This window comes from Apiospora aurea (genome assembly GCF_038362705.1).
Source record: "Apiospora aurea strain CBS 24483 chromosome Unknown utg000001l_segment0_segment0, whole genome shotgun sequence".
NCBI lineage: Eukaryota > Fungi > Ascomycota > Sordariomycetes > Amphisphaeriales > Apiosporaceae > Apiospora > Apiospora aurea.
Window position 1 is genome coordinate 2370176 of NW_027117388.1, and position 24006 is coordinate 2394181.

The window sequence follows — 24006 nt, forward strand, 5'->3', positions numbered from 1 at the left end:
TGTCTTGTCCTGCTGATGTTAGATTCTCCCCTACGCAACATGCTAAATCACCATCCGCAAAGCCGCTAACAATGCGGGGGTCAATGACTATTCCCCACTGAGTCGAGGGCAGTTTACAGCAGTCACAGCGAGCGACGACCGCCTAACCAGCTCAGAACCACAGAGCAACAACCCCCGCATTCTATCGGCGTGCACGAACTCGAGATTGAACCTCACTCCCTACGCTGGCGAACATCAACACTACTCCGTCAATTTGCAAGGAATTTGTTCATCACTTATCTGGTTTGAAGGCGCATAGAGAATTAGTAACATGATAAGGTCCCAGCCTTTTGTATTAAATCTCCTCCAGCTACAGCTACACCTACGTTTTATCCGATGTCGACTCTACTACAGCTCCATCGACTTACCTCTATTGACTTACCTCTTCAATCCATGAAAATTGAGCACTCCGGGATGACTAGATGACACGGTCACTGATTAGAAGAATCCAGCACCACCTACCGAGATGGGATTGGCCTTGCCCGGGTTACAGTTAACGACACGAATGCCCGCACGTTTGTCTCGGGGTTGGCGGGCATCGACGCTGGCGGGCTCCTCTTCCATTACCGGTGCCAAGGGAGCGGCGCGGGCGCGGGCGCGGGCGCGCTCGCTCTCCTTCTTCTTCTGCTGCTTGAGCTGCTCGATCTGGGTCCAGACCAGCCTGGCGATGTCGCGCTTCGTCTTGTCGGGGATGCGGTCGGCCTCGATCACGTTGTGTTTGTTGAAGAGGCGGAACCCGTCAATGTGCAGCCGGCTCTCGACGCGGTGGACGACGACCTCGAGGTCGCTCACGGCCAGGCTGTCGAGCTGCGGCACCAGCTCCCCCAGGAACATCATCAGCTCGTCGAACTTGCCGCCGTACCCGCCCTGGCTCTGGCGCTGCTTGTCCTTGGGCGCGACCGTCTTCCAGGACCAGCTGTTGAAGTTGCACGGCTTGCGGCGGCACTCGCCGCAGACCCGGTTGACGACAGCCGTGTCGAAGGGGACCCGCTGGATCTTGATGAGGCGCTCGTAGTTGGACCGGGACGTCGATTGGCCCTCTCCACAACCACACAGGTAAGTAAATTCGTAGATACGATCCATCTTCTTCTATTCTTCTTTTCTGTTTCTTTCTTCTGAGGGTGACGGAGCGAGAGTGGCGCGAAGGCTTCTTCTCTCACTGGTGGTTCAAAAGAAAAATAGAAGATGGAATGTTAAACTTACTCGGTACCTGAGCTCCTGGCTGGTAGTGTGTGTGGTCTGTGGGAGGATATGGATTGAGAATGCTGAAGAGTCAGAAGGCTATCATGGAGGAGCGAAGATGGTGGCTTATATAGGCCCAGCTGCTGCCAGTCACACAATAGGGACAATGCATCGGCAGAGACAAAGCTGTCTTGTTCTCTAATTATAGATAGGACTTGATTTATACTGCAATACAATTCAATTGTTAGATTCTTTGTCCATCATTGTCCATCATTGTCCGCTTGACGTGGGCCAGACCCCTTTGACAACTAGCTCAGAACTTCCAAGCAAACATCATGCGTAATATACTTGTGCAAGCAAACACGACATAATCTATCAAGCAAACACAGGTACAAGATGAGAAAATCCGAACATTGATGGTTTTCGTGTTCACTGTGTATCTACAGACCGCGGACTCTCCTAGCCAGACCATACCCACGACAACAGCCATCTCACGGCAACGGGCAAACATCCCCTTCAAACTCGCACCATTCCACCAAAATCCCCATCCCCGCCAAATTCCGCACCTCGGTCGCGATCGACTCTTTCGCCTTCAGCCGCGCCGCGTTCCACTTCCACCCCACCGCCTGCGCCGCCAGCAGCGCCTCCGTCTCCACGGGCCCCTCCGCGACGGGCCCCAGCAGCGGCAGGAACTTGTGCAGGCCCGGCCCGACGAGCACGAACAGCCGGAAGACGGTGCAGTCGCGCAGGAACCGGTGGCTGTTGGTGACGGCGTGGTTTCTGACGTCCCGCAGACGGCGACGGGGGACTTGGTGCGCGAAGTAGGCTAGGGTGGTGCTCAGTGCGGCGTAGAGGAGGTGCGACTCGTCGTGGTAGGCGGTTAGGAGGGTGTCGCCGTTGTAGCGGGAGTGGGGGCCGTAGTAGGCGCAGAACCTTCCGGTCCAGGTTCCGTTTTGATTCTCATTGGTGGTTTTGTTGTTGGTGGTGGTGGCTTGTTCGCTTACTCCGTCGATGAAGACGGCGATGCTGCGTTGCTGGGGGTCGGACTGGGCGAGGTGAGCCGGGTGGTTCGCGGCTTCGTCATGGCCTTCGCTGCCGATGAGGTAGGCGAGCTGGCATTTTGGGCAGTAGATGAACCAGGTCTTGTCGGGAGTTGGGTTGATGACAGATGGCGGTAATTTCACCCCTAGAATTTCCCCTGGCCCTCGCACAGCATCCTGTCGTTGTTTGTAGTGAGTGACGGTATCAAAGAGTGCTCTGCTACCAAATAGGGGCCGCTCGGCCCAGTCTCCTGGTGCGTAGACTTGGGGACCTTGGCGGAGTCTGCCGTCTTCCCAAACTCCATTGTCGGGGTCGAGATAAAATACACACGATGGGCAGTATATCCGCTTGTGTTTGCGGCACACATTCGGGTTGTCACCCACAGTCCTTCGTAGGGCGGACTTGGGATGCTTTACAAGGCGAGTGTCAGTATCCGGCAGCTTGTGTTGCATAGTGCCTGGAGCGGTATGAACAACGGCACGCGAGCAGTACTTTCGAAATTGAATACCACAGCCTGCAGCGTAGTATTCTCGTTGTTGATCTGTCCCTGGTGGTGTGGCTTTTGTATCTCGGCATCTTGGAGCTGGCTGTGGGGTCCTTGGCGTCTCGAAATACCTTGCTCCAGACACCATAGATAGGGTACCTCGTATACTGCAAGCTAGCATATGATTCAAGCCTTCTGATTCTGATTTGACTTGATTTGGGCAGGGATGTGTTAGACTCTGGCTTCTTGTCATATCGGCCTATAATGTCGGCTGAAAGTGCTGCATGCGTGATGAGTAATGCATGCAATTTATACGTGTCTTAGGTGTTCCAGGAATTATGGACAAGTAAGCGCACGATAGAATGGAAAAAGGAAAATAGGTATCAGGGTATTACAGGTCATCAAATCAGTTTATAACCCAGGAGTTTAATTAAACACACACATCGGGCCGCACTATCATATAAAGCACCGCAAATTAAGGAACATGCCCCAAAATAGATTGTCCAGCAGTCCCTAGACAGTTTCAGATGACGCTATTCAGCCCATTGTCAGCTGTAGTGACGGCTATGTTCACAATAAGCTTTACGTTTAGTGAGACACTGATCACTTCCAGAAATCCCCTGACTTGGCTAGATACTCTCTTGATACGAGCTGCGGGGATGAGACATGATGACTCTTGCCCAGACTCCTTTTGCTCGGAAGATACTTCCAGACAATTCACATGAGCATCCTGGAGACCAGCCTCTATCTATAAAGCACTGCTACTATCAATGTCTCCCCGATACCTAGCACGGCATTCAGTTCGGTTCGACGGCTCAGTTCTGCGTCTAGTCGACGGGCACAATGCGACATGCCAAATTGAGGACAGGGAATCTGGAAGAGACGATACTATCACGCGAATCAACCATTGTGTCAAACGCAGGTTGAAAACTCCATTCAGACCAGTTTGATAGTCGTCTCCTGCAAGATATAGTTACGGACCAATAACCTCCAGACACCATCGTTGATACGGACGAACTCCGGATGATGGACCGAGTTGGGACCGTCTCCGCCCGGGTTCGGTTCGCTGATTGGTATTTGCAAGCGTGCCGAAGAGCCTTGTAAGGCCTCGATCCTCACCAGATTGCCAGCCCGGTACTCATTCATCCAAAGATCCTCGAGTTCAGAGTTAGTAGGTTCTTGATGCCGGAGAGCCTGGACTCGATGCAACAGATCCACCATGGTATTGTGGACGTTTTCCTCGGTGGGGAGTGACTGGTCTATCTCCGTGCCGCTGAATAGACCCAGTATTCGAGAACAGTGCATCTCGGTGATAGTCATAGTGAAGACCTGCACGGCGACCCGAGCAGGCATGTACGACCAAAGCGTTGGGGTGTCGGTGCAGTTGCTCCCCTCCAGCGTGTACGTGTCCACCCCTGCCGGGCGGCAGCGCAACTTTGCATAGTGGACTGGAACTTGCGGCAGGCCAGAGTAATCTTCCCCCACGTTATTTAACATAAGAAACAGGTCTTTTTGTGCACTGGTATTTCGGCATGCAAGACGAAACTCTTCTGCGAGGTCTTCCACAATGCCCCAGGTCGGAGAACGAGCATCGCATGGGAAGACTAGATTCCTTGGGCCACCTACAAGATGTTCTTCGTGGATGAGGAGCCCAGCCTCCCATTCCCGCGGCTTCCATGCTGGAAGCCGTAGAAACTTTAGAGTGAGGGTGTTGCTCGTCTCGTCCCACTCCCCCCTTTTCGAAGCTCTGCATGGGAAGGCCCTTGAGCATCGCCGGATCCTTGCGCAGCGGTCGAGTCCAGTCGGGTGCCCAAGATGGGATCTCGGTAAGAAAGGCGTTCTCTACCCCAGCTCTACACAAAACACTCATCCAACCGTGCTGCGACGCGAGATAGTGCGCCGTCTTGGCATATAGTTGCGAAGCAGTCAGGCTGTAGTCGGCCTCAATGGTGCCTAGTCGCCCTCCTGGTATCACGCCGAGCAGCGAGAAGATCTTGTCCCTTGGATCTGTAGCAATGCAGTTGCGGGCGGCGAAGTCCAACAGTCTCAACTCCTGCCCCGGCGTGGAGTAAAGGGAGTGGTCGAAAGCGAAACAGGGCGGTATAGACTGCCGGGCGGAGTCGGCATACAGTCCGGACCGGACCAGGCTTGCTATCTCACCTGACTTGACCAGCGTCCACGGAACGGATATACTGCCACAGATGACGGTAGCCTGTCTGGCAAGAGCAACTTCTTGCATGATCCAGGCACGGCTGAAATACCGCCGAGAAACAAACTCAAACATGCCCTGATGGAAGTCGTAGACATTTCCGTTGCCGACATCGTCGCCGTAGGACTGGCTCACCAGTCCCTGGAGAAATGACTGCGACTGCGGCGTGAGCTCCCCGACGTAGATCTGCACCGCTTTGGCGCCCGAGTAGATGCGCGGCATGAGTTGGACCTGGTGTCCACGCTCTTCCAGATTGTCTTGGTCGATGCATATAGCATCGATCCAGAGCTTTCGGTACGAGAACTGGCGTCGCAGCCGGCGGAGGGCGTTCTCGCAGTTGACGGTCACCTGGTACGGCTTATCCCGGATCTGAATGGTGCGGGACCTCGTCGCGTCGCCCGACTCGTCGGCCCAGGTATAGGACACGGCCTCATACTCCGGGTGGTAGGCCAGGTCCTTGGTGCAGACTTCGCAGACGATGGGATCGTCGAATGCGCCGTGCTGGAGTCGCAGGATGCGGATCTCGGACTGCTGACGGATCGGGGGTAAGATGGAGCGGGGCTCGATGGAGCCGCAGGCCAGGCAGCTTCGACCATTGCCAAAGTCGACGATGTCCGGCCTCTTGCAATCAGTACTATGCCAGTCCATCACACACAAAATCCCGTCAGTATGTCGCACGAAGGGCAGCAATCGTCGCTCAGGGCTGGAGTGCAATGGACGAGTTCCAAGGCACTGTGGGGATACCAATGCACCAAGATGGGCTCAGCCGTACACCTGCGTGGGCGTCAGCACCCGCTAATGGGCATAGCCTCTCAGGAATATCCGACCCCATGCGATTTGAACTGCGTGGGAGAGAACAGTCGAAAGCCTGCTCAATAGAACTTATCAATACCACGTCTTTGATATGTAGCCTTTGTCAGATTAACAAGAACCAGGAGAGTCGCACCCAACTCCACAGCTCGGGCCCAGCTGACGCGAACCCCGGTCAGACATACCCGGGCATCCACTGCAATAATATAGGCTATTTAGAGGCCGGAGGAATTAACGAGTGGGAGGCCAAAACCCGCCGGTCAGCCGGTCGGTACGGGACCTATATATGAATACAAGCCCAGGCTGTTGCCGGAGCTGGCGGGCATGTAGATGAAAGCGCATCGCCATCACAAGCGTGGAACCGGTCTACCCAAGCGGGCCCAGCTAATCAACATGCATCTCAACGTCGCAGTCCTCGCTGCTCTCCTGCTGCCCTCGGGTACCCTCGCGGCGGCGAAGTCACCATGTAGCCCGTGCTCACCCAAGCCGCCGGCCTTCATCCTGGCTGGCGACTCCACTACGGCCGTGCAGTCCGCCGGCGGCGGCGGGTGGGGCAACGGCTTCCTGTCCTTCCTAGAGGCGCCGCCGGCATGGGGTGTGAACAAGGGCCACAACGGGGCAACGACAGTGTCCTTCGTCAAGGGAGGCGACTGGGCCAACGTCACGCGGCTGATCGACGAGAAGAGCGCCGAGGGGTTCCAGGTCTGGGTGACGGTGCAGTTTGGGCATAACGATCAGGTAGGCTCATTTCGCATCAGGTGTACTTACCACGGCTGACTGACGATGCCCCCAGAAACCCGACAAGAACATCTCTCTAGCCCAATACACCACCAACCTCGTCTCCCTCACCCGCTCCATCCGGAAGCACTCCGGCCACCCCATCCTCCTAACCCCCTAACCCGGCGCTCCTTCCCCGCAGACTCCCCGCACAACCTGACAGACACCCTCCACAACGAGCGCCTCGCCACCATCACCGCCTCCCGGAACAGCACGACGACCCTGCTGGACCTGAACGCAGCGTCCCTAACCTACGTCGACCGCATCGGCAGCGACGCGGCGCACGCCTACGACCTGAAGGCGGGCGACAGCACGCACCTGAACGACTGGGGCAGCGTCGTGTTCGGGCGCATGGTCGCGGACCTGCTGCTGGCGACGGCGGCGGGGAGGGAGTGCCTGGGCCCGTGGATCCGGCGGAACGAGACGCTGAGCCAGACGATCCGGGACGGGGTGCCTGCCTAGCTAGGCAAGTGAGGAGCGGTCGGTCGGTTGGCACGTGGTGATGGACCCGTAGTAGGGAGGGGTGAGGAGATTGCGGGGGACAGTAATCTTATTTCGACGGAGGCTGGGGGAGACGCTGCAGCGGATCTGATACGCACCGCGAGAGTGGTTGGGATATCATCTAGGTTCGAGAAGGCTGGGAAAGATACATCGTATCCCAGAGTTTAGAGAATATGCAACCTCTATGTAGCAACACAGACCGTATGACCACCCGGCTGAGTGAGGTCCGTCAAGTGTCAATCCACAGAAGCACACTGATTCTTCGTTCTCGGCCATGTATGGTTTCCGATCTGTCCCAGTGATTCTAGTGGCATATATCAGAATACTACCAGCATGGGCGGGAATAAGCAACAGGCGGCTTAGTGAGTCAAGGAACTTTAAGATTTTAGCTGGGTATTCGAACCCGAAGTTGAGCTTGCCAACAGCATGGTTCGTTTACTAAACTGGCAGGAGTCTAATAAGCAATGATCCGATAGTGAATAAGACCCTGCCGGCGACAACCTATAGAGCTCCATGGCGGGAGTCAATCCCGATCACGATGGCATCGGTTCACAGAGGGTTGGACCCGCGGAACCCGATTTATGTCAAGCGGAATGCCGCAACTCTAAAAGCTACTAGTGACGCAATACGGAGCATGAGTCGCCAACTGGTCGTTGCTCTTCCATTGCTCGTAAAGGGAACCTGAGGGTAAGAAAGCGTTCACTACAAGATTGCCGGGAGATTTGGGAATGGCATAATAGTGTGCGGTCGTACGATATATATTCAGCAAATAGCAATAGCCCAATTCCGAGCTACGCGAGGTTGATATGCGCAAAATGAGTACAGACAACTCCTCCGTCCGTCCTTGGTAGAGTACATAACGACATCTTCAAAAACAATGCCCAGCCACGTACGGCTAAATGTGCCTCGTTTTCCATTTCTTTTTTTCAACCCATCCCGGAAAGCGATGCCGTGCCCGTAGTGAAAACCAACCAAAAGAAGCCCTAGTATAAATTCCCCTCAATGTGAATAGAAGGAAGAGGTAAAATGTTTGAAAAAGGTATGCATGCGGCGATTCAGCAAGCAGACGAAAGAATCCAAGCTTGAATACATGTACAAGGCGTCGATTAATCTGCCGAAAGGGTATAAGCTGTCTCACGCAACACGTTTCGTAAAAGTAAGAGAAAATCGTGGTTCGTAGAGATGATGTGCATGTCGTGCCAGGCAACATGGGTGGTGTGGTGTGAAAGATGAGAGGGGTCCGTCGAAGAATCTCGGTATCGGTAGAAAGGAAATCGGCCAGTCCGTCGTACTAGTGATGTGGTGTACTGCCGATCTTGGTATGTCGGCTCCATGAGATGCTTGGTGAACCCCACACCCTAGCTATCCCATCTCCCCTCGGCATCGCTCGTATTTTTTTTTGTTTTCCCCGGAACACCAAACTTTTGTTTTTTGTCTTGATATGCTTTCCCGTGTCGCTCATCACGTCTTGCTTTCATCGTCATCTTCTATTGGTCGGCCATCTTGACGTCCATCTTGCCATCGTAAATAGGGAAGTGCGGCAACCGCGGACCTTCGAGAAGCTCCTCACGTTGTTGCCTCCTCTTTCGGCCTAGCCTCTCGCACCACTCTTCGGCACTGACAATGGTCCCGTCCAGAACGCCAGACACCTGCGCCATCATGTCGAGGCCCTCCTTGGCAAGGACGAGAACCTTCTGCACACCTTCACGCATCTCCTTCTCCTTGGCGATGCCGGCCTCCTCATCCGACATGTCAGTCTGCTGGTTGGTCCTCTGGCCATCCTCAGCCATAGACGCAATGCGGAAGCGTTGAGGCAGACTAGTCAGGTGGCGGCGGACGAGGATGCGGGCGTTGTCGGGCAAAGCACCGCCAGCGTACTTGCTGACTGTGCTAATGACATCTTGAAGGGTCTTCAGAACATCGGCCCTCAAAGCATTGATTCGTGCTGCAATTTGTTGCTGTTCGGCGCTGCTCGATGCGCTGGACCCTTCCATGGTCGCATCGTTCGTAGATCGCTCCATGACCGACTTCAATGAGTTGATGACATTTCCGATATGTACGTTAGCCCAGCGTAGCCAGCTGAGACAATACTTCAGGCTCCTCAGACTCTCTTCGCTCATGGCAATACTCAGGCCCGACGTCGACATGATGAGTCGTGATTGCCATACGGATGCGCTTGCCGGTCGCGGTTCAGATTGCTCCGTATAAGCCGGGGATCGGTAGTCGTCGTATGCGGGTAGGGTGTCGATGGTGCTTGCGACGGACAATCGGCGATCGCGAGGGTCGTTTGTCGCTCGGGGAGTTGCTGTCCCCGACATGTGTTCATCCTGGTCCATCGCCTCTGCCGATCCCGCATCGACTCTGCGTCTCTTGTTCGAAGACCTATAATCGCCAGCTTCCAGATCCGAACCGTGGGATTTGTGCCTCCGCCCTCCACCCAAGAACCAGCGCACGCTTCCTTCCACGCCGGTTTTTCGACCGACAGTGCCGACCGTGTTTGCGATAGGGGTCACATACCCCTCGACATATTCGGCGCCCGACTTGAAGCGCGGAGAGTAGTTCTTTCCGGCAACATATGCCGATTGTGTTCCCTCGATCACATTTCCGAGGAGCGGGTGGTTCGTAGTAAGTAGTTGTAGCAGTGGTTCTGGTGGCGCGTTCGATTGTGACCTAGGTGTTGATGGTAATGTTGTGCTCTGATCTGGTGGCGAGGACACGAAGTCTACAAATAACGACAACCAATCAGTACACCTCCCGACGGGATTAATACAGCATCGCTGGCTCTGGACCAAAGTCCAGACGACCAAAACTTACCTGCTCTCAAGTCACCCAGAGCTTCAGCGGCGAGTCTCACGTCCGGGTCATCTAGACTAACGCTGCTTGCCCTGCCCGTTTCGTATCGTTCCGGTGAAGCCGCGCTTGAGACACTGCTGTTTGTTGAGTCCCCTTCCATTTGCATTGGCTCTGCACCTTGCACATGGCTTGGGGCGTAGTAGGCTGTCAGAGGGTTGAGGCTCGGCCAGTGGCTTTCCTGGGGCCGAAGGGGGCCGCGACCGAGTTCGAGGATGAGGCCGACGCTGTCGCTGATAACGGGGGAGGCGGCGGGTTGTAGGTCGGAGCCGCAGGGATGGGCGGGTTGGTCTGGGCCAGCGACGAGGTGTATGGAGGCGACGACGAGGCGGTTAAGGATGATAGGGACGGTAGAGTATGTTTCTTTTTGTCGTCGTTGACGATGCCAGTGAAGGTGTGGATCGGGGCGAGTTCCGTCTTGGCAGCGTCGGGGAAGGCAAGGGCTTTGTGGTCGTGGTGGTGTGTTTGAGCATATGACGGTGGATACAGTGGAAGCTTAAAGGTACGATCGAATGTTTTGAAAGCCGCAGGGTCGGTGGAGGGAGTTTGTTGTCGATGGTCCTGCTGCAAGATGGCCGGCTTCTGATCGAGAGGGTGGTGAGTCGCAGCGGTAGTCGAGGTAAAATCAACAGTGTTTGCCGGCCGGGGCAACATGTGATTCTGCTCCATGGTGGGTTGTTGGGTGTGCGCCGGTGCTTATTTGTTGTTGCATCAGCGCGTAGACAACCGAGCAGTAAACCGATAAAACCAGTCCAAGAGGCGCAGAGGGTAGGTAGTAGGGTGGCCAGCAGCGAACTCAACTCAAGTCTGAAGCGCCTTTCTTCTTTTGGGGGGAAGAGGAGCCTCTAGCTTGCCAGTCTGTCACTGAATACTGTATGAAATCATTTGGGGCCAGTCCGAGAGGGAAAAAAGGCTCGAGCGACAGAGTTGGCACCGTCCGAACAATCCAGGTTGTATTTCCGAGGCGCTCTTGCAAAACGTCCGCCGCAGTCGGTCCCGACCCGTGGAGATTGAATGGAGTATAGGGCCTTGACTCGTGCTTGTGGGAGGAATACACTTATCAGCACGAAACAGTATGTATGTATGGGTAATGGTAGGTATATAAGCGGAGAATCCGGGCGGGCTTTTGCTTGGTACACGTGCGAATGGGAAAAAGGAAAGACTGAGCTTTGCGCTCATGCAACGCTCAGAGAGAGACGGGGAGGTTCACAGTCTCAGAACGGGGAACGGGGGGTGGGGATGGTAGTAATAGCAGCAGTAGGGTAGTAGTAGGTAGTAGTACAACAGTTTTCGTCAGAAGCAGAAGTAAAACGGAAGGGAAGATGATGATGGTATGGCTATCATGAGACGATGATGCCAGTCCAGACTAAACCGATCTCAACGAAAGAGGCGTGGGGGGTAGCGCCGTAGAACAGTGGCAGCTTGTAGCTTTGCTTATGAAAATGGCCGCGGCCGTAAAATGTTCCCGCTGAACAGTTCAAATTGAGCAGGCCCAGCTCGAAACGGGCTCCAAGTCGTGCAGTAGTGAGTTGGATGATGAGATGGGATTAATTAGAACGGGAGGTGCCAGGTGCGTGTGTTGATTGACCAGCTTGACCAGGGAAAATCTGGGGGCGGCAAACCACCGGCAGCAGGGCAGGCAGGGCAGGCCAGTGTGAGACAGGGGACAAGGCGCTCCCCGTCTTTTAGGCCGTCGCTGGCCTTCTGGTCCTCCCAATCAACCGGCGACAAGCAGCATCATGTGGCAGTGGCATAGTCCCATTACCGTGCCAGGCATTACGTTGGGTTATGTAACTAATTCCCAGGTGGTCGCACCGTCTGCTCGAAACCCCCCATCCTGGATACCCGCCTGCGTTTCTCCCACTTGCTCAAAACTAACGTGATCATATGCCTTGCTGAAAAATCCCACTCGGAACGACCATCCATGACTCAATCCGGGCCCCTTCTGTGCCGCTCGTCTGGGTAGGTAGAAAATCAACATCAGCACCCTTCTGCCTCCCCGCCGGTTGACGTATGCGGTCAGCAGCGATCGTCTTCCTGCTTGTGAAAGAAACACACCACCGCCCGCTCTTACTGGTGCAGACGTAGCCGGTTGTCGTCGTGTTTGCATGTAGGGTCCGAGGTTAGGTTAGCAGGTCCCAACTACAGGGGGGGTTGTGCTCAGGTGCGCTGTTCGGTGGAGCAGATCCTCTAGAAATAGCGTGCTGCTTGCCCTGTCCTCTTCTTAGGGGCACACTCTTCTCTGGCTTCCATGTGAAAGGGCAGGCTGCTTCTTCTGGCAACGCTGGGCTGGGCGGCACCCAGCACCGGCTGCGGGCAGCAAGCAGCCAGAAGCAGGAGGATGGAGCAGCAGCCCGTTCCAACTTCCAACAGATTCGGGGGTCGGAAGGGATCGATCATTTCCACAGCCAGCCCAATTATCCCAGATTCCACGCACAGCTGAAGATGCATTGCCGAAGTTTAAAATGAACGACGGCATCCTCCCGTTTTACACGCACAACCTCACGACAGCAGCATACCGCTCGCTCTATTTCATCTGCATCCTTCCAATGCTCACGCCATATGTTGGGAAAAGGGGGCAGGCTGCACAAATTTCCAAACCGCCGATTGATTCCTACCACTCGATCTGGAAACGGTTCCAAGCTTCGTTCGTGTTGTCACAATCTGTGATTGCGCCCCTGTCAGCCGGTCCTCGCTGCTCGCTCGAGACGCCATGTTGCTTCCAGGGCTGTTTCCGTTATGAAGTCAGCCATGACGGGGACGGGTACTTGCACAAGGCGAGGCAGGGCAATGCACGTGTTTGGCTGTTTAATCAGAGGGAGATGCAGCCAAGAGCGTGGGCTTTTTGCGGAACCGACTGTGCCAGACTCGATCACATGCGACACGCTAACCATGCTCGCGATGTACAAATACATGGTATGTCTTTCAGCAATTTGGAGGCCAGTCTCCACTGTAAGCTCGGAATCTCGCTTCTGATTTGCCCAGCTGTTGGTAATAGGTGACCCACATGAAGCATTACAAGATGGTCAAGGTAAAAAAAGCATCTGACAGTCACCAGCGAGTACCGTTTTTACCGGTGGCTGTCGTTCTGACGCTGCTGGCGCCGGATATTGCCCGGCTCTAAGGCGATAAATGTTTGAGATGGGCTCGATTCGACCTGCCTAAGGCAGACTATTATTGTTCTAGTGGTAGGAGTCGCATGAAGATTGGATATCGGGTAACCAATTTTTCCCCCTGGACCACAAACATCTCGGGATTACCTACGTGGACCCCAGAACTGCAACATGTTTGACATGAAAGGAGCATAACCTGGATTTCATCGATTCCTCCTCAACGCCGAGAACGTTGGGGAGAAAATGCTGAAAAAGAGGATCTGGTGAATAGGATCGTCTGATATAGCCCTGATGTTGCACCGTTATTACTGACGAATCTCTACTACCCGAAACCGAGATCTAGATCTGGCATTCAGCGGTAAAGGTCGGCCGACAATCACGAGATGAGGGCTCCTAGCTTTAGCAGCCGACGAGGTGGTTCGATATGAAATCGCCAAGCGAGCTCGGGGTATCGCACTATACTCCGGCGCTTGCCTGCAGTGCAGTGGAGGATTTCTACTCGCAGCCGATGCCAGATGGTAGATCTAGATCTGAAGTAATCACGATTCGAGACAATGCTGTTCTGGCAAGGAAACAGACATGACGGCCGAACTGAAATGTCGTGCCCTCGTCATGGCAACTTCAGGACTACTGTTCAGAAGCTGGTAGCTACGTAGACAGAAAGCAATAATGCTACAGTTTAATCGTGATGTTCGGTCCCTCTGACGCCGCCAAAAGCAACAGAAGAATTTGCTCGGGCAGCTCTTATGGTACCATATTCAATTGAATCCTTCTCCGCGCCTCGAAATCGCAAACCACTTCCACGTCAAACGCAATGGCCCAGCAGAATGCCGGCATTGCGAGGGTTAAGAAGTCGTGCACTGTCTAATGGACGCGTTGTTGTAAAGGAAGAAGGAAACCAGAAAAGTTGCAGCGATTTTTGGTGATAATATATGTTTTCAGAAGATCCACTTCTTGGATAAGCTGGGCGATTGCGTCACGTGAGGCCGGCTGCTAAGATGTGGTCTGTGCCTCCAAGAGCTCGTCGACGTCCACTCCTGATTACGTGGGGTCAATCTGGCCTGCTCAGGTGTTATCGAGGTTAGAAGGGTCCAGCTCGTGTATGTCCTGTAATTGCGCCAGTTTCGACGTTCGTCAATAGTCCCCAGGCACCAACATTTCGACCTTGACGGAAGCCTATTCGAGCACGGAGACGCATGAATTAGCGCTCCTGGCATTCATTGTCTGGCCTGAGTGCCAATTGACGTCCCCCTTACACAACATCAACATCCACTCCTTACCGCCAAGCTCCCGTACATCATGGCTTCCGCGCTGTTCTTCCTCGACCTCAAGGGCAAGGTATGCGATGATTGTTATCAGACTTTCCCACCCATTGCGGTGCTAACACATGGCTATCATAGACCCTTCTGGCCCGAAACTATCGCGGTGATATTCCCATGTCAGCGGTCGAGAAGTTCCCCGTTCTCCTGAGCGACGCTGAAGAGGAATCATCCGCCGTGCCGCCATGCTTCTCCCACGAGGGTGTCAACGTAGGATATTTACGACCCCTGCCCATCAGAATTGCTTCTCACAACCGATAGTATCTCTACATCCGACACAACAACCTCTACCTCCTCGCCCTGACGAAGCGCAACACGAATGCCGCCGAGATCCTCCTTTTCCTACACAAGATCGTGGAAGTGTTTACAGAGTACTTCAAGGCCCTCGAGGAAGAATCCATTCGCGACAACTTTGTCATCATCTATGAGTTGCTGGATGAGATGATGGACTTTGGATACCCGCAAACGACCGAGTCCAAGATCTTACAGGAATACATCACACAAGAGTCGCACAAGCTCGAGGTCCAGGCGCGCCCGCCCATCGCAGTTACCAACGCTGTGTCATGGCGCTCCGAGGGTATTAGATATAGGAAGAACGAAGTATTCTTGGACGTTGTGGAAAGCCTCAACCTGCTGGTGTCGGCGAACGGCAATGTCTTGCGATCCGAGATCCTGGGCGCCATCAAGATGAAGTGCTACCTGTCGGGTATGCCCGAACTACGATTGGGCCTGAACGACAAGGTCATGTTCGAGACGACCGGAAGGACGACACGAGGCAAGGCCATCGAGATGGAGGATGTCAAGTTCCACCAATGCGTGCGATTATCGCGCTTCGAAAACGACCGCACCATCTCCTTCATTCCTCCGGATGGCGAATTCGAGCTCATGAGTTACCGTCTGAACACACAAGTGAAGCCCTTGATCTGGGTGGAGTGTGTTGTAGAAAGCCACTCCGGCTCCCGGATAGAGTACATGCTCAAGGCGCGCGCACAGTTCAAGAGGAGGAGCACAGCCAACAACGTCGAGATTATCGTGCCGGTGCCCGACGACGCCGACTCGCCCCGCTTCCGAACTAATGTCGGAAGTGTCCACTACGCCCCTGAGCAGAGCGCCATCGTCTGGAAGATCAAGCAGTTTGGTGGCCAGAAAGAATTCTTAATGAGGGCTGAGCTGGGCTTGCCCAGTGTCCGCGGAGACGACGAGCACGGTGGTGGTATGACGGGTGGTTTCGGTGGCAGTATGGGCGGTGTGAGCGCCGGCAAGGGTGCCAAGCGACCGATCCAGGTCAAGTTCGAGATCCCCTACTTTACGACAAGTGGTATCCAGGTGCGATACCTCAAGATTACTGAGCCCAAGGTACGTCTCCACATATTTGCTGTTGCTGTTGCATGCCCTGACTTGTCACTAGTTACAATATCCGTCCCTCCCCTGGGTGCGGTACATTACGCAATCCGGAGATATCGCAGTGCGTTTGCCGGATGCTGTATGATGATGGACAAGATAATGTTGGAATGCGGCCTTTCCTTCTGTACGACAAGTGCCAAGTAGGCAAGGCTAGAGAAAAAGCGACAAGTATAGCGAATGGCCAGGATGCGATGATTATGACGGAGAGCACAGAACACCTGGTGAGGATCGAAAATATCAATGACCATATCCTCTTCCATCTCTTCTGCGTTGCATATACGATGTGATCATTGACCTGTTTTCTCCACACACGGGCATAGCTGCAGGAGCCTAAACGGGATTCCAGCCTTCTCCAATACTCAACTCCTGGCAAAAGAGATCAGTCAACTCTTCTGACCTCTTGAGCCGGGAATTTGCTCGGCTCCGATGCGAACTCTGAATCCTTTCTCTTTGTTCTTCACACCGACAGTCTCAGTGTTTTGACCAATAGTTCGTATCCTCCAGCATTAGCTACCTATATGACAGCCGCGTATATCTAGCTGGATATGTCACCTCTCACTTATACGTTCGCCGTCTGATGCCCAGATATGACAGAAATGGCTTCCTCCCGTAATTGGCCATGATACTGCTGTCGTTTCTGATATCTCGCTGACATATCCAAAATGGCAACACTGCATAAGTGTTGGGATGTGACGAGGTTGCCTGCTCCGTTTGTCGCTTCCCACTCCGCAGTTCCGGTTTTGCCGTAAATATGACCAGCCACCTGACAACACATCCTTGCTCGTACTGTTGCCCGATTTGTACGAACCGGTATCCTTTTGGAGACAGGGGTTAGCCGATCGATCTTGCAGCTGAGATCATGTCACATCTTGCCTTCCCTGACGCATATGATATGCACGACTGGATATTGGGTTCGGTTTTGGACGGGCTACTTCACTACGTGGAAACATTCAGCAACCCCTTGCGTTCTCGAAGTACGAACTTTGGGACGCAGCAAGATGGTTTTCGTTTACTGATTTTGTGTGTGTACTTGAGTTGGAGATGCAGATCTTGGACATCGCCCATCCACCGTACATGACTTGAATATAATGATAGGTATTCCAGGCTAACCCCGAAGATCCAGTAAAGCCGGTGGTTTCTTGCAATGCAGCTTGCCGGCTCTCAAGCCAACCAGCCATACACAGCGGCCCATGCACACCGAGATGTCGCAACAAACGCCGCAATGATCATACAGCCGTCAAACAACTTGACAAGGGCTATTTGATACCACTACTTTCGGAAGCTATCTGTAAGCCAGCCTGACTAGGGGCTGACGTCCTGTTGAGCTATCAAGACAGACGGTAAGCTCGGAGTATTTTTTTGCTCATATGTTATATCTCATATTCACCTCTCATATGCATGTCTCAGGGCAAGGCGTCTGTGCCTGTTGGCAAACGAGGTCTCCAAATAGGGGCGAAGATGCAATATCCAACATGTTGACAGAGTTGGATATCCTAAATAACTGCATCGGCTCGATGTTCCAATTTCTTCAACCGCCATACAACACAGTTTTGTTCTCTACATCTCCTGTTGCAATATCTCTCAGTCAGGCAGTATCCTACAATACCGCCAGCATCACTTCAACATCCATACACCTTCCCACTATCCCAGTACTCTCCTTCGTATCTACAGCACAGCTTCACCATGCGTCTCATCAACACCAAGACCTTCCTCCTGGAGTCAATCTACACCCAGGTACCCTACGCGACCCTCTCGCACACCTGGGGCCCCGAGGAGATCAGCTTCCAGGAGTGGGAGGTGGTCCACGACTCTGGCGCCATCCAGGGCCAGTGCCCCCACACGCAGAAGATGTCCCGGCCCAACATCACTCGGAAGAAGGGCTACGAGAAGGTCATTGGCGCTTGCCAGCAGGCCGCTCGGGACGGGATCCAGTACCTCTGGTGCGATACCAACTGCATTGACAAGACGAGTTCGGCTGAGCTGAGTGAGGCTATCAACTCCATGTTGTAAGTTTCACTTGTCTCGTTGAAATTTCACTCAAGGGTCGCTCCTCGAACTTCCATCATCATATTCGGTACTAATAACTTATTTATAGTGCATGGTATCGAGACTCGAGAGTTTGCTACGTTATTCTGACCGATGTCCAAGTCCCCACCGCCACCTCCCTCCGCGGTCACAAGAGCTACGCCGAAGGGTGGTTCACTCGACAGCAGAAAACCAAACGCCAAAACATGGACGTGTGGGAAAGTTTCCAGAATAGTCGTTGGTGGACTCGTGGCTGGACCCTCCAAGAGTTACTGGCGCCTAAGGACCTGGTGTTCTTCGCTCGTGACTGGTCACCCCTCGGAAACAAGGCCAACCTTTCAGAATGGATACTGAAGTTCACGACTATTCATCGGAGAGCCTTGCACGACGCCTCGTCCATTCCAACGTTCTCTATCGCCCAGCGCATGTCTTGGGCTTCTGATCGTCGAACAACTGTTCCTGAAGATATGGCTTACTGCTTGCTTGGCATATTTGACATCAATATGCCAATGCTGTACGGGCAAGGACATAAAGCTTTCTTGAAGCTTCAGGAAGAGATCATAAAGGTTTCTGATGATCACAGCATTCTAGCATGGGATAGAAACGATCCCAATATGGGTCCCACAGCTGGTTTGGCAACGTCACCAGTGGCATTCAAATATTGTGGGGATATTTCCAGGTGCGAATATTTCAAGCACTTAGCATATTCTGTTACGAACCTTGGTATATCCATTAGACTGGAGGTGATGAAAACCAATATGCCGGAAATCGTCTTGGCGGGGCTAGGTTGTGGTCGCCTCTTACATCATCCCTCAGATCAGAATTCTGCCCCTGAAAACAGAGTGCCGAAAGAATTTCGAATTTGGATTCCTTTATTAACAACCGGGCATAGAACAGACAATAGATGGTTACGAGCTCATGCACCGTTCTCAAAAGTCTTCCTTGATCATCAGTACCAACTGATGGGAAACGTCACTTTTCAGGACTTATTCATCTCGACGGAGTTCAGATTCGAGAACCCACCTATTAGCAAAGAGCTTCGCCCAGTACACGATCACCAATCTCCAGAGCCATCTGGGTTCCTTGTCAGGATTGGCTTTGGCGATATAGACCACATCCGAGTGTATTTGGAGGTTTACGACTTTCGGGAATTCATATCAGTTGCATTGAGACGGAGGAGACCTCAGGACATGTCGCATCAACTTGTATCAAGTGGCAGATTCAGCATCTTACTCTCTGCTGTATGGGATGCAGATGGAAGAACTGTCTCAACTAACTATACGGTGGTGCCAACTAGAGCAGCAAGCATACTTGCCGGAACAAAACATGAAGATGCTTGGGCAGCTCTGTACGACCGAAACTTACAGCGTGTTCAAACGATGGACGAAGTATGCATAAGGCTTTCTGCACTACATGGAAAGTTTAGAGAGCATTTCTCTTCGAAGCATGGTGAGAAGTGTAAAGAAGATTGGCCTCTAGTTCAAACGTCAAAAGGTCGATATTTAGACTTTCGTGGCCGCTCGGAATTGGTTGTCGACGTGATCTTCAAAGATCGTGCGGGCTCGTAGCGGCATCGGGATTAGGTTCCTTGGAGAATGATCAAGTGTCGCTGATTTATTTTGAGATTTTAGCAGCCCCTTGAAGGTATTTTAAGAGTCCAGTTGCCTGAAGTGTTGTTCACGGCGAACCAAAACATTGCCTCGGTGCCATTCTAACTGGAGATATTACCATCCAGCGTCTCTGCAACTTGACCATGTACCTCTTCACGCATCCTTAAACATGACATTATTTGTCATGTATACCATGAGCATGTTACATCTGTCTGAGTATCTGTATTACATGGAATGCATTGTCTCCAGCACTTGCTATTGATGAGTGACTGCACGACAGAGACAGCTTCCGAACACACTCCTCCAAAGTTGACTTCTCCTGGTATTTATGTTGCCATATCTTTTGTGTGTCCAACCGCAGAAACTCTTCTGGTATCTTGATTTCATTTCCAAGGTTTGCCAAGACTTGCTCGACTCGATGACCGACGATTACAGTCTTATATCCCATGGACTTGTATCGAGCCAACTGACGACGAAAAAGTTCATTACAATCGGAGGCTGGTATGTCGAATACTTCACTGACATGGACGGCAGCTGAAATGGCTGAATCCGCTACCGTTATCATATCATGTGAGGAAGATCGAAGATGCCATTGAAGCGACTTTGAAACCGACGCTTCATTGGGATCCCATGTTGATATTCCCAGCTCTGAGATTCCTTTGCCCCTGTGTGTACCAGTCGTTGTATCTACCGCCAAAAATATAGTCTTGGAATGATTTGCGGCTGTAATCAGCTCGGTAAACTTTTTATGCTCTTGAGCGATCTCTCCACGACTAAAGTCCGGGGAGGGAAGGCTAATGTGATTTGCGACAGGAGAGATCAGCTTTTCTCCAAAGATCTTTTCGCGAACGAGTTTGCAGAAAGCTGGCAGTGGTAATTGGAATGGCCAGATATGGCTAATCGCTGTGAGAGGGTGAAAAAACCCAAGCATAATGTACATGTAATCGGAAAAACGTGAACAGAGTGACCAAATCATCACTCGAACTATCGGGAGGGTGTCAATTAGCATCATGGGTAGCTAGTATGTGAACTAAGGGTTGCCGAGAGATAATATAAATCCCAAGACCGAAAGCAATAAAAACCGTCGAAAGCACGTCGAATTAAGTCCATGTCTCACACTACACCCAATTGAACGCTTTCAATATGATCGATTGGCCGCAAAGAATGCCATAAGCGCCGAGTGGCCTCGATCACGGGCCTGTGTCACCGTGTGGCGTGCTTTGTCTGGCATGTACGGTGCCGCGTCGAGGAATGCCCGGGCGACCATAAAGGGCGCAGTGACCCAGCTGAGCCGCAAAATGCCGCGCTCGGCTTTGAACGGCTCTGCGGTTCATAAAGGAGAATGGTGTTCACGAGATAAAGAACACCGCCGAGGTGCACGTCATTAGGTGAGCAGACCGAGGCAGATTAGTGACCGCGTGATGGAAAATGGAGGTAGATATTAGTGATGGCATTGAAAAAGGCTCATTAATCAGGTCCGTGGCTCGGCATGTCGAGCCCCAATATCTCGTATCACGTAAACCGCAAGCTGCCGCTGCATTCCTGCGCCCGAACTCCCGCGCTGCAGATACATCCGTTTGCTTCAAACACGCTAATACCAGCTCGACCAACCAGCATACATGCTTCTCGTAAACATACCTCGCTTGCCAAACCAAGACAGTTCTCACGAGGGCATCGCCCGGCACCGCTGAACGTCACATGCGTATTGAAACACCTACGTCATGGCATCGCTCTGCCTAGTGCTCTCCCCGCCAATATCTCTCTACACTGCTCCAGCCGCCCATGCGCCTCCTGCAGGAGCTCCGAATGCGACTCCGCCGCAAGGCTACCCACAGTATCCAGCAAATCAGGCAGCCCCGCACCCAAGTTAGCCGAGGTGTTCTTATCCAGCGTGTGCAGGCTTGAGACGTTCGTCAGATACTCCGCCAGGCTCATTCTCGATGGTGTGGCCAGAGAGCGTGAGTTGTCGTGCCCCAGGGCCTGGACGAAGCACCAGATGCTCAGCGTGGCGTAGTACAGGATCCACGGCCGGTGCGGGTCCGGGTCACTGCGGCACGAGTACTGCGTATTCTGTATCAGCCCGCCGGTGCCCACGTGATACCGAGGCCGCGGGCGTTGGAATGGATCCACGAGCACCTGGTTGAGCAGCTTGAAGGCGTGGAGCACCGCGTGGCGCGTGGAGGGCTGGCTCGACCACGTCCTCATCCTGGCCACGACGTTGCCAAAGTCGCGGGCCGTGATCTTTCGCCCGAGTAACCGCTTGGCACCGGCATATACCTGACAGTCGACGATGTCGATGTACAGGCTGAACTGGGCGAGGTGATACAGGACGGCGGCGCTCTGGATCAGGCCATTGGCCCCCGTCTTTGCCTCGCCGGTCGGGTTAGACTCGTTCGTCCCCATGGCCCTGTCGAAGCTGGTCTTCCACCCGTCGAAAGCTGTCAGAAGCATCTTGGACCATTTCTCCCGCCGGTCGGAGGATACGCCCCCACCGAGCTCCAGCCAGCTCAAGTGTGTCTCTCGGTGGTTGAGATGCCACCCGACACTCAGAAGTCCGCTCATGATGATCATGCGACCGAACGAATGAGTCTGTACCTCCTTCCCATGTATGGCCCGTTTCAGCCCGTCGAGGAACGACACCGGCTTCACGCCGTACATGCGAAAGCTCGCCTCCTGTTCGCGCACCTTCTCCGGGGTAGACGCCATCCATAGAGTTTCATCGCATGGCAGTAGCAAACGTATCTCGTGTGGCGCCATGTCGGCAGTGTGGCCGAACATGGCGGCGTGGATGATGTCCATCATGAAGGCGGCGTAGACGACCCGGTGCATCGCTTCGGTGTCGGCCCAGCGGGACCACCATGTCTTCGCATCTGTCGTGGCTGGGTTCTCGGTTCCGCCTTGGGGTTCTGGCGGTGACTCGCTCCCAGCGCGTCCAATCAGCGGGCTGCCGCGCCTCAGAAGAGTCAGAGTCACGCTATGGTAGATGTGCGCTCGTTCGTGAAGTTGGCGGTTCGAGAGCATCTTCTCGTAGAACTCGACAAGCAGCAGGGCCTGGGCGACCCATAGCTCAGTAGGAGGGGCGGAATCATTGTCCGTAACAATCTCCCACCGGGAATACGTGATGACCAGGTCGGCGAATGGTCCATACTCCCGATAAGCATCCGTGGGGGGCTTGGCTGCTGAGAGAGGCAGCGCCTAGAGCAATCATCACCATCAACAGCAAGATGGCACAGCGGTTGGATGAGAAGGTGGGCTGGTGCACGATCGGCATGCGTGGTGACACGGTCTCCCAGAACTGTCGTACACACGCCCGCATCATCTCCAGGCTTAATCCCGGCAGGTCGCCGTTAGCTCCTTGCATGATCAGACTCGGCATAAGCGCGTCGGACGCCGGCTGCTTCTGCCGGAACACTTGGACCCAGCTTAGGATCTGGCGGCGGCGCATTTCCGACATGAGGTCATCCGAGGGTTCTGTCGCATGTGTCGAGGTCGACTCCATTTGCGACCGACTGGTCAAGGACTCGTGGTCATAGTGGATGTTGTTATTGAACGCCGACTCGAGACCTCCGTCGAAGAAAGGGGCGTTTGCCATGCTGATTTCGCCGTAGGTGCGCTGCGGGTCAAACAGCCACATGGCAAAGTTGTCCCGAGTCAAGGGACTGTCATAGGGCGAGATTGGCATGGCACTGTAAGGGAGAAATGTTGTGTGCTGTTGCTCTGATGCCATGGGCGGTAATGCATCGCGGCTCATGAAGCTTGGCTTAGGGCGCATCATATTGGCCGAGTCCATTGGTCCAGTCGGCCATGCGGTGCTTGGGAGTACCGGGGCTGGCGGGATAGGCGGAAGCGGGTGTGACTTTGGCCTGGAGACATCTGAATCTGGCGTCAAAAGAACGGATGCATTCATAGGGGCGCTCTGTAATGATGGCTGTGGGAATGGCTGTGCAGATTGGGTCTGCCTCTCAGCCAGCATGGCCGGCGACAGAGGTAACACCGGCGGCTCGAGAGGAGGGGACTCGGGCGGCATGTTGAAGCTGCTCGCGCGGTTCCTGGGCTGATAGCTTGCAGAGTGGCGTTTCTCGTGCCTGTCAAGGAGGTCTTTGCGCACGAAGGCCTGGTAACAGCCGGCGTGCTGGCATTTGTACACCACCTTTGGGTTATCTGGATACGTATCCCGGGACGAGTCAATGGTTCGCAAGCAGGTATCCACGAATCGTTTCCCCTATCTGGTGAACAAAACAAACTGCAGTCCAACAGAAGAAATCAAGACTTACGATTCAATTGATGGCGCTGAAGATGCTCGGCCCTAGAGTAGACCTTGGGGCAGTCGGTACATCGAAACTTCTTCTCAGCGCCTTTGCGACTCGCGCGCTTGTAGGTGTAGCCGGGCGCACTTGGAGACTGTTGCGATCCCGTGGGTGACTCCATGACTGGGGACGAAATCATGCATTGCCGCAGAATATCGACACGGTGAATTTGAAGATACGTATCTAGGTAACACGCCGTTGAATTGAGTTGCAATTGAGATAGAGATAGGGTTTGGGGAGATGAGATGAGATGTAGGAGCTGTCGAGCTGTCGAGCTGGTATTCGAGAACGGCAAAGTGGGGGAGGCGGACTTTCTGGGCTGGAACCGCTAGAAA

General features: G+C 53.6%; 10 protein-coding genes across 10 annotated transcripts; 3 read left to right on the forward strand and 7 right to left on the reverse strand.

Annotated features, from left to right (window-relative positions):
* Positions 1-477: 477 nt before the first annotated feature.
* PG986_000731 (uncharacterized protein) lies at positions 478-1122 on the reverse strand (the record flags this gene model as incomplete). The annotated part of the gene is made up of 1 exon (XM_066836953.1): positions 478-1122. One exon carries the CDS (start codon positions 1120-1122, stop codon positions 478-480), a length of 645 nt encoding a protein of 214 aa, XP_066705846.1.
* A 590-nt stretch (positions 1123-1712) lies between these two features.
* PG986_000732 (uncharacterized protein) lies at positions 1713-2714 on the reverse strand (the record flags this gene model as incomplete). Its single annotated transcript, XM_066836954.1, has 1 exon — positions 1713-2714. The coding sequence occupies one exon, from the start codon at positions 2712-2714 to the stop codon at positions 1713-1715; it is 1002 nt and encodes a 333-aa protein (XP_066705847.1).
* A 968-nt stretch (positions 2715-3682) lies between these two features.
* On the reverse strand, positions 3683-4066 carry PG986_000733 (uncharacterized protein; the record flags this gene model as incomplete). Its single annotated transcript, XM_066836955.1, has 1 exon — positions 3683-4066. One exon carries the CDS (start codon positions 4064-4066, stop codon positions 3683-3685), a length of 384 nt encoding a protein of 127 aa, XP_066705848.1.
* A 302-nt stretch (positions 4067-4368) lies between these two features.
* PG986_000734 (HET-domain-containing protein) lies at positions 4369-5603 on the reverse strand (the record flags this gene model as incomplete). The annotated part of the gene is made up of 3 exons (XM_066836956.1): positions 4369-4425; positions 4476-5081; positions 5304-5603. The coding sequence occupies 3 exons, from the start codon at positions 5601-5603 to the stop codon at positions 4369-4371; spliced, it is 963 nt and encodes a 320-aa protein (XP_066705849.1).
* A 555-nt stretch (positions 5604-6158) lies between these two features.
* Positions 6159-7004, forward strand: PG986_000735 (uncharacterized protein; the record flags this gene model as incomplete). The annotated part of the gene is made up of 3 exons (XM_066836957.1): positions 6159-6503; positions 6559-6616; positions 6685-7004. 3 exons carry the CDS (start codon positions 6159-6161, stop codon positions 7002-7004), a joined length of 723 nt encoding a protein of 240 aa, XP_066705850.1.
* A 1526-nt stretch (positions 7005-8530) lies between these two features.
* PG986_000736 (uncharacterized protein) lies at positions 8531-9996 on the reverse strand (the record flags this gene model as incomplete). Its single annotated transcript, XM_066836958.1, has 2 exons — positions 8531-9765; positions 9858-9996. 2 exons carry the CDS (start codon positions 9994-9996, stop codon positions 8531-8533), a joined length of 1374 nt encoding a protein of 457 aa, XP_066705851.1.
* A 47-nt stretch (positions 9997-10043) lies between these two features.
* On the reverse strand, positions 10044-10562 carry PG986_000737 (transcription factor Opi1-domain-containing protein; the record flags this gene model as incomplete). The annotated part of the gene is made up of 1 exon (XM_066836959.1): positions 10044-10562. The coding sequence occupies one exon, from the start codon at positions 10560-10562 to the stop codon at positions 10044-10046; it is 519 nt and encodes a 172-aa protein (XP_066705852.1).
* Positions 10563-14305: 3743 nt separating this feature from the next.
* On the forward strand, positions 14306-15814 carry PG986_000738 (clathrin assembly protein AP47; the record flags this gene model as incomplete). Its single annotated transcript, XM_066836960.1, has 4 exons — positions 14306-14344; positions 14407-14535; positions 14587-15681; positions 15734-15814. 4 exons carry the CDS (start codon positions 14306-14308, stop codon positions 15812-15814), a joined length of 1344 nt encoding a protein of 447 aa, XP_066705853.1.
* A 1598-nt stretch (positions 15815-17412) lies between these two features.
* On the forward strand, positions 17413-19322 carry PG986_000739 (HET domain-containing protein; the record flags this gene model as incomplete). Its single annotated transcript, XM_066836961.1, has 2 exons — positions 17413-17735; positions 17825-19322. 2 exons carry the CDS (start codon positions 17413-17415, stop codon positions 19320-19322), a joined length of 1821 nt encoding a protein of 606 aa, XP_066705854.1.
* A 1761-nt stretch (positions 19323-21083) lies between these two features.
* PG986_000740 (uncharacterized protein) lies at positions 21084-23792 on the reverse strand (the record flags this gene model as incomplete). Its single annotated transcript, XM_066836962.1, is given in 3 exon segments — positions 21084-22559; positions 22576-23525; positions 23639-23792. 3 exon segments carry the CDS (start codon positions 23790-23792, stop codon positions 21084-21086), a joined length of 2580 nt encoding a protein of 859 aa, XP_066705855.1.
* Positions 23793-24006: the final 214 nt, after the last annotated feature.